Source organism: Uranotaenia lowii, chromosome 2 (genome assembly GCF_029784155.1).
Source record: "Uranotaenia lowii strain MFRU-FL chromosome 2, ASM2978415v1, whole genome shotgun sequence".
NCBI lineage: Eukaryota > Metazoa > Arthropoda > Insecta > Diptera > Culicidae > Uranotaenia > Uranotaenia lowii.
The window spans coordinates 314841548-314853484 of record NC_073692.1 but is presented as its reverse complement, the minus strand read 5'-3'; the positions used below and the strand labels follow the sequence as shown (position 1 = coordinate 314853484).

At 42.6% G+C, this 11937-nt stretch overlaps 2 protein-coding genes across 2 annotated transcripts in view; one reads left to right on the top strand and one right to left on the bottom strand.

Moving 5' to 3' along the window:
* Nucleotides 1–612: 612 nt before the first annotated feature.
* LOC129742893 (uncharacterized protein K02A2.6-like) lies at nucleotides 613–4512 on the bottom strand. Its single transcript, XM_055734837.1, has one exon. The coding sequence runs from the start codon at nucleotides 4510–4512 to the stop codon at nucleotides 613–615; it is 3900 nt and encodes a 1299-aa protein (XP_055590812.1).
* Nucleotides 4513–7423: 2911 nt separating this feature from the next.
* LOC129744200 (uncharacterized) overlaps nucleotides 7424–11937 on the top strand; it is a 28553-nt gene continuing 24039 nt past the window's right edge. Inside the window, exon 1 of the mRNA XM_055736610.1 lies at nucleotides 7424–7851. Within this exon, the coding sequence (XP_055592585.1) occupies nucleotides 7776–7851 (76 nt within the window). The 5' untranslated portion in view covers nucleotides 7424–7775. The remainder of the gene's footprint in view (nucleotides 7852–11937) is intronic.

Genomic DNA, 11937 nt, shown 5'->3' with positions numbered 1-11937 from the left:
TTAAGACCGCAGGCCTACGCGGCCCTCATTAAATGGGAACCGACTAACGAAAGATTAATCGTAGCTAGCTTTAGAACCCGGGTTGAAAACCTTACAATGGTCCAGTGTTATGCGCCAACTGACGTTGCCGACTTGCAGAAGAAAAAGCAGTTTTAAAGTCAACTGAACAACGTGGTAGAGAATATTCCGAAGGGTGACATTCAAATCCATTTGGGCGACTTCAACGCAAAGATTGGCTCCAACAATCAGAACCTTGAGCGCATCATGGGGCGCCATGGCCTATAGGACAGATGAGCGAAAACGGAGAGCTGTTTGTACAATTTTGTGGCAACAACAACATGGTGATCGGTGGATCACTCTTCCCCCATCGACCAGCTCATAAGATCACTTGGGTATCCCGAGATGACCGAACAGAAAATCAAATTGACGACATCTGCATCAGCCGAAATGGAGAAGGAGCCTTCTTGATGTCCGCTGTTGGGATTGAAACACGACGCGTGTGGCTTTTACGATAGGTTCTTTATTAATAATCCTCTTCTTGTTCTCTCTAGTTACACTCGCATATAATGAAGGATCAGTGTTGCCAAGCTATCACAACATATCTCATATTGTTTATTCGAAGACACTATCTGCCGGTTGCATGATGTAGTCCTCGAACCTCTTAGGTGCAGATGTGATACGCGTTGGACGGGAGCGGCTGCATCCTGACGAATCCTTATTCCACTCTTCAGCTTCAAAGGCATCCGATGACACCGAGTTACGTTCTTCCTGTGTTCGTGGTATGAGTTTAAGATGTGAGCTGTTTCGTGTGTACTCTTGTCCGGATGGAGCCTTTACGGTGATAGAGCTACCGTGCTTGGCAGTTACTGTTGTAGGAGTCGGCAAGAAAGTTGGAGACAGTTTATTTCTTGGCAGCGTGTTTTTCATTAGCACCTCGTCTCCCACCTGGATAGATGCTTCCTTGGCTCCCACTCGTCTGTCCCGACTCTCCTTCGTTTGGTGTTTGATGAGGTTATCTCTATCGCGCATTTCTTCGTCCAAGGTTTCAACTTCGTTCCAATGTGGAAACAGATCACGGAATCGCCTACCGAACATTAATGTTGCGGGGGCAACCCCGGTCACGCTGTGAGGTGTTACAGAGTACATATATAAGTATTCCTGTAGGGCTTCCTCCAGATTTGTACCTTTCTGTTGGCTAATTTTTAAAACCTTCAACAGAGATCGGTTCTGCCTCTCAACTTCTCCGTTTGCGCTTGGCCAGTAAGGTGTTGTGTGTGACAGTTTTATACCGAAGTCAACGCAGTAGTCCTTGAGTTCTTGGCTTGAAAAGTTTTTCGCATTATCTGTGGTCAAAACTGTTGGGAGGCCCATTCTAGTGAAGACTTGTTTTAGGAAGCGGATAACATCGGCGGAAGTAGTTCTGGTAATAAATTCAGCAATCACAAATCGACTATACAGATCCACCAAAACGAAGATATATTTTCCGTTTGGCAGAGGACCTAAGAAATCAGCGCTTAAATGGAACCAAGCAGTTGACGGCAATTCACGAATACGGAGTGGTTCTGGTTTATTGGGTAGGCTGACCATTAGACATTCTACGCACCTTCTGCATTTTTTCTCCACATCCATGTCTATCCCCGGCCACCACACAGCAGCTCTCAATCGACGTTTCATTTTCTCTTTTCCAGGGTGCCCTACGTGGGAAAGGTCCAGCACACCGGCTCGAAGTCCTTCTGGGATCACAATTTTGTTAGCTCGTAGCAGTACGTCTCTCACTGAGCATAACTCGGTCTTGAATGGAAGAAACCCTTTAGGAACCGAGTCCCAGTCGCCATCTATCAATGCGCGCATCACGCATTGGATTTGTTCATCTTCCTGGGATTGACGAACGATTTCGGACATAGTCAGGGCAGTTGGTTTAGTAACTTCAACTATAGCGCTTAAAACATGTTCTGTTTGTTTGTCGAATGTTTTTGCTATATCGCATTCGGAAAGACGCGACAAGGGATCGGCAATGTTTGTCTCTCCCGGTGAATAAACAATACTGTACCGGAAAGATTGCATTCTGAGGACCCATCTTTCTTGGCGTTGGTTTGGCTTCGAAGACTCACTGAATATTTTTACTAGAGGCTTGTGGTCCGTTACGATCGTAAAGTCTAGTCCTCGAAGATACATTTCATAGCGCTCTGTCGCCCACACTATGGCTAATGCTTCTTTGTCTAGAGTTGAGTATTTTTTTTCGGTTTTGGAAAGACTTTTACTCGCATAACTTATGGGTCTGGGCTTCGATCTTACTACCTGTAGGAGTACTGCGCCTAATCCCGTATCGCTAGCGTCAGTTACTAATATCGTAGGGTACTGCGTGCCATAGTACGCAAGGTGCTTTGGGTTGGCTAACGCTTCTTTAATTTGTGTGAAAGCAATTTTGGCTGCTGAATTCCATCGGAATTTCGTGTTTTTGATCGTCATGTCTCTAAGTGGGGCGCTTAATGTCGATAGATTTGGTATGAATCTACCGACATAATTGGCTAAGCCCAGAAAGCTTCGCATTTCGGTAGCATTTTGAGGTCGTCGAAAATTTTTAATGGCACTCACCTTATCGTCCGATGGAAGGATACCTTTGTTTGATAGCAGGTGACCCATGAATACAACGGATGATTTTCCGTATTCGCACTTGGCCTCGTTTATCGTGAATCCAAATTCCTTTAGTCGGTCTAGTACTGCCTTCAGTCGGATATCGTGTTCGCCTTTACTTGATGCGTACACCAGAATGTCGTCAATAAAAACCTTGACTCCTTTCAACCCTTTTAGCACTCGCTCTATACAACGCTGGAATATTTCAGCTGCGACCTTCATTCCAAACATTAACCTTTTGTAGCGATAGTAGCCATCTTGAGTAACAAAGGTCGTTATGTCCCGTGAGTTGGGAGCAAGCTCGATTTGGTGGAATGCTTTCACGAGATCTATTTTACTGAATAACTTACAGCCGTCCAAGTGGGGCATTATTTCCTCGAACGTTGGCAATGGATGCTTTTCCGGAATAATTGCCTTGTTGGCTTTTCGCATGTCCACGCAGATTCGTACATCTCGACCACCGTCTTTCGGCGTTACCACCAATGGAGAAGCCCACGTTATATCCAAAGGTGCGGGTTCGATTACGTCTTGCTTCAATAAGCTTTCCAATTTCTCATCCACCAAAGGTTGAAGCGGTATTGGAAGTCGACGACAGGACTGTTGAACTGGAGGAATCGCACTATCAATCTTTATCTCCACCTGTACATGTTTGAGCTTGCCAATGGATGGCTCACAAGGTTTTCCGATGTTGAAAATTTCGCCATGGATCTCCAGTAGTCCTAGCTCCATCGATGTTTTCTTGCTTAGAAGGTTAGCTCCTCTTTTCGTTTCTACTACGTAGATTTCATGATGCACTGTTTTGCTCTTTGTAGCAATATCGGTTTTAATCACTTTATACACTTTTAGTCTTCCATCACCGTACACTTTCAGTTCTTTAGATGACCTCTCCGATTTGGTCATTATACATCCATTTTTTCGAAGCAGTTTATAAGTTTCCCGGTTTATAACGTTCACATGAGCCCCGGAGTCAACCACCCAATTAAGTTTGACTCCCCCCACGAAACACGTCACCACGTCCGATGCTAACTCAGCTGCATATACTTGAGCTAGCTGGTTGTCGGATTCTTCCGAGTCAGATCCCGAGGAACTCGATTTGTCACTACATCTCACTTGTCGGACCCTATTTTTGCTTCGCGATTGCTCCCCAGCACTTTTATATTTTGTTTTACACTGATTCGCATAATGTCCCTTGCGGTTGCATTTCTTACAGAATTCCGACATAGCTGGACACTTTTTATTGTTGGCAAAATGGCCCTGTTCACCACATCTATAGCAGTGTTCTTCTTTGTTTCTTCGTACTAGGCCGATAGCGTTTTCATCAGTCGGCTTTTTCAAAAGTTCTTTATTCACTTTTAATGTTTCCAAGATTCGACCTTCCTCTGCGATCTCTTGAACCGTCATGAGCTTCTTTTTAAGAATCACTTCTCTTAATGCGTCCGAATTACTATTGTCAAACACTTGCTCGGTTATACGCATATCCAGAGCTTCACCGTAGCCACAAAGACGTCCCTGGTCTCTGAGTCGCTGAATAAACTTATCAAGAGATTCGCCATCTTGTTGTTTAATTCTCCGAAAATTGAAACGCTCAAAAGGAATGCTCGTTAATGGCGCGAAATAATTGTCTAACAAACGAATAGCTTCTCGATACACATCTGTGCCGTAGGGAGCAACCGCGTCATGCCCTTCCAAATTATAAAAAATATCCTGGACTTCGGTCCCGGCATAATGCAACAAATACGACCGTTTTCTGGATGGTAGCACAATACAATTCACTTCAAGGAATAACTCTAACGATCTCTTCCATTTCGTCCATCTGGTTCCGGTTGAACCAGTATCCGAAACATCGAACGGCAACAGAGCCGCTTTGGAGGGATCCATCTTTTTTTTCACTTTGAGGTTATGCTACCCTTCTTTTGCGATTTCGAACACTAAAATCGAATTTAATCTTGGATTCGCTCGCGTAGTTGTATTAATTGCACTCGAATTTAATCATTTTAACTTTTAGAACCGTTAAAAAACGAATTTAATCCCATTCAAGTCGCCAAAAATGTTGGGATTGAAACACGACGCGTGTGGCTTTTACGATAGGTTCTTTATTAATAATCCTCTTCTTGTTCTCTCTAGTTACACTCGCATATAATGAAGGATCAGTGTTGCCAAGCTATCACAACATCCGCAACAAACGAAGCGCAGACATTGCATCAGAACATCACCTCGTCCTTGGCGAGATACGACTGAGAGTTGCGCGTGTCCATCGGCGCGAGGAGAAAGTCGGGTGTTGATACGACGTCGGCCGGTTGGAGAATCCAGAGGTGAAAAGGGCATACGTTGAACAGCTAGAATCCCGAGCCTCGGAATTGCCGACAGACGGAACAGTCGAAGTACTCTGCAAAGTGATCCTGGACAGGATCCAGGAGAAAATCGACGCTACACTCCGACGGCAACAATCTGGATTCCGATCCGGACGATCATGTGTGGACCACATCACAACACTACGAATCATACTGGAGCAAATCAACGTATTCCAGGACTCTCTTCTGCTGGTGTTCGTTGATTTCGAAAAAGCATTCGACCGACTTAACCATGAAAACATCTGGGCGGCTCTAAGGCGAAGAGGAGTACCAGAGAAACTAGTCCATCTCATCGAAGCACAATACGAGGCATTTTCATGCAAGGTCTTGCACGACGGTGTCTTGTCCGAACCAATCCCGGTAACTGCTGGAGTGAGACAAGGATGTATCTTATCACCGCTACTTTTTCTAATCGTAATGGATGAGATTCTGACTGGATTGATCGACTGTGCACCGAACCGAGGATTGCCGTGGAATCCTTCAACAATGGAGCAACTGAACGACCTTGACCTGGCTGACGATATTGTTTTTCTCGCCCAAACGCAACCGGATATGCAGAGCAAACTCAACGACTTCACCGAAAGTTCCAAGGCAGCAGGTCTCAAAGTCAATGTCGGAAAGACCAAGTGGATAGAGATCAACACAGGAAATCCCTCCAGTTTCATGGTAGCTGGGCAAAAAAGTTGAGAAAGTGTAGTGCTTCCAGTATCTTGGTAGCCAGATAACGCCTGATGGTGGTACCAGGAAAGACATCGAAACCCGGATCAGAAAGGCCCGATTTGCGTTTGCAAATCTCCGAAACATCTGGCGGTCACTAGCGAAACATAACGGCGAAGTAGCAGGCAGGACTTTCGATACCGGGTGAGTCATGTGTGTCGCCGTAGAGGGCACTATTTAGTGCGAATATGACCTCCCTCCATAAAAAAAGTAAGTCTAACAGCAATACGAGGTGGAAACAAGCTTGCAAAAAATCAACTCAACGAGTAAAAATCCCACCTTGTTCGTTAAGGGATTAATGACTTTTAGAAGTTAAAATCCATCTAAAAAAAAATCCCACCGTGGGACCAGGTTTACTTTAGGAAGAAGGGGGAATACGTGTGTATCACAAATACCCATATAGGTCCCATACAGAGGGCATTATTGAATTTCGGATATTGAAGTGTGTCTTGCCTTCTTATTTAGATTCTGCGTTCTGATCGATCCTGAGTTTAGATTCAAAATACTTTTTTGCAGTACTGTTATTGTTTTGATATCTGAATTCTTCACTCAGAAAAATACTATTATGTATGCCATAAGATTCTCTTATGAAGTGGCGCCATAAGAAAAATTAATGAAATTCATAAGATTGTCTTATGACGCGAATGAATTCTGAAGATGAACGCCTTCTTCAATGAGAGGTTGTTGCTTTTCATAAGAGATTCTTATGGAAACAGTAAATCACTTTCTAATAAGAAAAATTCTCGATATTTCATGTTGAAAACGTTCACTTTATTGTTTGCCAAATTTGTTTAAAATTAAATCCTTCATGGTCACCATCAGCAGCGCATCAACAGACGGCTCCATCAAAGTTTTTTTTTGCCGCATCTTAATCTTCGACCTTTCGTTTTTTGCCGATCAGCTTGCTGAAAAGTAAACAAATAATGTATTTTAGTTTACTAATATATTCAACGTTCACACCAAAAACATCAAATCGAACTTACCATTCCGGAGATAACAAAAACAATTAACATTGAAGGAAAACTATAATAACTATGAACTGGCGATTGCTTCGTACTGTTAGATGATGAAAAAAACTGATGCTATGAATGAATGTGTTCATCATTTTTCCACAATGCCGTTTCTTCTATTTTTCATAAGAACATCGTATGAAAATTGAAAGAATTTCATAAGACTCTTATGAAAAATTAGCTTGGACGCAAAAAAGTGGTTCATAAGATGTATCTTATGAAATTTATAATAAGATTTCCTCTGAGTGTTCAAATAAACTTTGGTGTTCGTTTAAATATTGTAGATCAGTCCTTACCAAAATTTGAATGTCATATTATACTAAAGACTTAATTCAAAGCTCTAGAACCTCTGAATCTTTTATTCTTTAAAATGAAACCAATATCAACTAAGGAACTTGTAACCTATCTTCATTGAATCCACAGAGAAAATTTCTCGTACAATCATTATTGAAGCTATAAATTGGAGGTTTTTGTTCTGAAGATCCTTCTCCAGTTGGTTTTTTTTATTTCGAACCGGCAATATAAAGAACACAATTGCAAGTTCCGTGAGAAAATTGTTGGTTTCTTTCTGTTTTCCCAGGTATAGGTAGGTAATCACACTTAAACTTTTTTGTGGCATTCGTAACAAACAAATCGAAAATAACTCAAGTGGGTACGCTTGTTGGTGCTTCCCGAAAACGCACCAAAGCTCCATATCCATCCAGTCGAGGAAGGTTCTCAGTTTTTGTTCTACCGTCGACCCGAGCAGAAGTGTGGAGTTTTGGCTACGTACCAAGTTTGAAAAGCGCGCGCGCGGATTTTTTCGTTTCTTTTTTCTTTCACTCCACCACGCGTCGACGGAAACGGATTCAAATATCCGCGATCCTGAGAATTGACCTTTGAGTCAGCCGTTACAGCACTAGCAAAAGGTACTATTTGCTCATTCAAATAGATAAGTAGTAACGCGAGCAAATCATTTCGGTTGCTAGTTGTTTAACCAACGAGTGCGGTCAAGTTCACGGTCGAAGAAACGAAGTGAAGAAGTCAACGAAAAGTTCACAACTCACCTGGCTAGTTAGGAATAATGGTGTCACGCCATGTCGCTACTTTGTTAGTTCTGCTGGCCGTGTTAGCTCGCGTTTCCGGTGCCGATCTTCAAGGTAAGTTCGGCGCAAATCACAATTTCCGCGTGGAGAAATGTGAAGTACCGATTTCGGTTAAAACATGCTGGATTCTGTAAAAAAAAACTAAGTACAAAACTGGGATTGTGATATAAGTTTTCCAATATCTGCCAATATCATGTCAACTAAATTTACTTATAAGACGTACAAATTTGAACTGACCCACATTTTTAAGACCTAAAAATCAACTTCGATTTTCTTATTGAAGAAAATAAACATAAGATTCAGCATTTGATTCTGAATAACAAAGCATTATATAATTCTGATCAAGTTGGCCTTCAGATATGTCCATTGCTGGATTCAACATCCAGATACCAATTTAAAAACAAACTCAAGTAAATTCTATATTGATCATGATTTGATATTCCACGTGGAATATAAATAAAAAAAACTTAAATAACGAATTCATGGAATTTTTTTTTAAATCTGTTTTGTACAATATTTTTTGAAGTTTGATTTGTACAATATTTTTTGAAGGTTGATTTCAGGTTCAAGATTCATAATTCAGGTGAGATTAGGAATGCATGCTCAGAGTTCAAGATTCAAGTTTCTAATTCAGGTTCACTTTTCAAATTATAGGTTTAGATTCAGGCTTCAGATTCCGATCTCATATTCAGATTCAGGTTCAAATTTCATATTCTGATTTCCGATTCAGATTTCAGATTCGGACTCAGGAGTTGGACGCAGAAATCAGATTAGAATTTCAAAATTAGATTTCTAATTCAGATTTGAGATTACAGATTGAAATTCAGATTACTAATTCAGACTCAGGTCTCAGATTAAAGACTCCGGATTCAAATTAAAGTTTCAGATATCAGTTTCAGATCTCAGATACAGATTTCAGCTTCAAATTTCATGTTCACAGTTTCAGAATACAGATCGCAGATTAACAAATCAGTTTCGGTATACAATTTAAGAATCCAGGATTAAAATTTTTATTCTGGTAGAGTTTCAAAGTTGAGATTTAAGATCCATGTTCAGGACTCACATTTTAAATTTAAGCTTTAGATCATACATTCAAATATTGAATTCAGAATAAAGAATTCATGTTCAGCTGTAAAAACAAAATAGATTCAAAAGTTAAGAAGTTTTTTTTTCTATCCAAACTTTCGCGAAAAATTTTAAAATTTATTTAGATTGGAGTTTGGAGAATAATTTATTTTTGTTGTGATAGTAAAGTGGTCAACACGTTGTTTGGAAATTTCAAGTGATATTTGAGTAACTAAGTGGTCTAAATCATTCGGAATTTCGAGTGATCGAAGTGGAAAAGTGTTTTTGGAAAGGGAAAAATGAAGAATCTCGGTGCAGAAGCACGACATTACAGTATTTTTCGTGAAATTTCTGATAAAATCGTCGTGTACTCTTAAATTTTATTCTGCAATATTGATCTCGGAAATTGGCTTGTAAAGAACAAGCGATGACTATTATAGTTTGGACCGGTTGCTGCGATTGACTGCAAATTCTTTAAAGAAGAATCGAAAAAAACAAATCGGAAAGTTCAAGATGCAGAAAAAATATTCAGATAAGTATTCATTCGCTTCAAATTTAATTCTATTTTAATTATAAGTAATGATTTATGTTAAATAATTGGTAATCAAATTGTGATAACTTGAATCGAAAATTAACATTTTCATAGGGAGTTTTTCCCAAATCATCCCTTATCTTTATTCGGTGGAAAAACATTTTGTTAAATGACTGGTCTATATCCGTCAAAAACAATTTGACGGTAATCTAAACGAGTAACATCAGAAGAACGCCAACATCGAGTCGGACCATTATCTGGTGATGGTGAAGATGCGCCCAAAACTCTCCGTAGTGAACAACACGCGAAACCGGCGCCCGCCTCGGTTAAATATCGCGCGACTGAAGCAACCTGAGGTCGCGGCAGACTACGCGCAATCGGTCGAAGCAGCGCTGCCGGCAGAGGGCGAGCTTGACGAAGCCCCTCTCGAGGACTGTTGGGATACCATCAAAACAGCCATCAACAGGGGCCGTTCAGATACCACATGGACAGAAAAATGAGATTTTTGACCCCCTCCTCCCCCTCCGTGGACAAGTGTGGACATTTGGCAAACCCCTACCCCCCTCCCCGGTTGTCCACGTGGACAGATATGCAATTGTTTTTTTTTATAAATCCAATTTGACAGTTAGCAAACCCTACTTTTGCCTTTTTGTTATTGAAATGGCTGATTTTGAAAGAAACGAATAAGCATTTCCTGATATAAAATAATTTTAAAATTTTAAATTTCTAAATTATCATACTTATCACTTGCTTTCAGGTGGCTACTAATTGTTTAAACTTAAACTGGAAAGCTTTGCAATTTAAAGATTTTGATTTAATCATCTTAATATTTCTTCACCTCTAGAAAATATTATGAAAGTAAATATGTCCACGTGGACATGACCCAAACCCCTACCCCCCTCTCCGTGGACATGCGTGGACATTTCCATACTCCCCCCCCCCCTTATGTTGTCCACGTGGAATGTGAACGGCCCCACAGTGCTGCGGAGAACGTCATCGGTTATGTGGAGCGATCTCGACGGAACGACTGGTTCGACGAGGAGTGTAGGAGGGTGATGGACGAAGAGAATGCCGCGCGGGCGGCAGTAGTGCAAAGAGGCACCCGTCGAAATGTGGAAAATCACCGACAGCGGAAGAGGCAGCGAGTTCGACTTTTCCAGGAGAAAAAGCGCCGCCTGGAGGAGGAGGAGCTCGAGGAGCTGGAGCAGCTGCATCGTTCCCAAGAAACACGAAAGTTCTATCAGAAACTCAACGCATCCCGCAAAGGCTTCGTGCCGCAAGCCGAAATGTGCCGGGATAAGGACGGGGGTATCCTGACGGACAATCGTGAGGTGATCAAAAGGTGGAAGCAGCACTTCGATGAACACCTGAACGGCGCACATGCAGGAGATCAAGACGGTGGGGGAAGGTACATCGCCGGCGTAGCCAACGACGAAGAGGAGCCACTCCCAACGACGAGTGAAGTTAAGGAAGCCATTCGCCAGCTTAATAGAAACAAGTCGGCTGGGAAGGATGGCATCGCAGCTGAACTCATCAAAATGGGCCCGGACAGGTTGGCCGATTGCCTACACCGGTTGATAATCCGGATCTGGGACATAGAACAGCTACCGGAGGAGTGGAAGGAAGGGGTAATATGCCCCATCTACAAGAAGGGCGACAAATTGGACTGTGAGAACTACCGAGCGATCACTGTCCTCAATGCCGCCTACAAAGTGTTGTCCCGAATCCTACTCCGCCGCCTCACGCCACAAGCAAACAGATTCGTGGGAAGTCATCAGGCCGGCTTCATGGAGGGACGGTCTACGACGGACCAGATATTCACATTACGGCAAATCCTCCAAAAATGCCGTGAACACCAAGTCCCTACGCATCATCTATTCATCGACTTCAAAGCCGCATACGACACGATCGACCGTAACGAGCTATGGGAAATCATGGACGAGAACGGCTTTTCCGGGAAGCTAATCAGACTGATCAAGGCGACGATGGATGGAACGCAGTGCTGTGTGCGGATTTCGGGTGAATTGTCGAGTTCATTCGAATCGCGCAGGGGGCTTCGACAAGGTGATGGTCTATCCTGCATGATGTTCAACGTGGCGCTGGAAGGTGTTATTCGACGAGCGGTGGGCGAAATGCGGGGCACGATTTTCAACAGATCCAGTCAACCTATCTGCTTTGCCGATGACATTGATATAGTCGGCAGATCATCTGCGGCGGTGGAGGAGATCTACCGCAAACTGAAACGCGAAGCAGGAAGGATTGGGTTGATGATTAATACGTCCAAGACGAAGTACATGCTGGCCTGCGGATCCGAGACCGACCGAACCCGCTTGTCCAGTAATAACAAGGTCACGATCGACGGCGACGAGCTGGAGATAGTCGAAGACTTTGTCTATCTCGGCTCACTGGTGACCGCAGACAATGACACCAGCCGTGAGATCCGGAGGCGAATTATCAGCGGAAGTCGTGCCTACTATGGACTCCACAAGCAACTGCGGTCGAGAAGACTTTGCCCTCGCACGAAGTGTAACCTGTATATGACG

Coding starts and splice junctions, on each gene's coding strand:
- LOC129742893 (XM_055734837.1), bottom strand. CDS start 4,512: ATGGATCCCTCCAAAGCGGCTCTGTTGCCGTTCGATGTTTCGGATACT.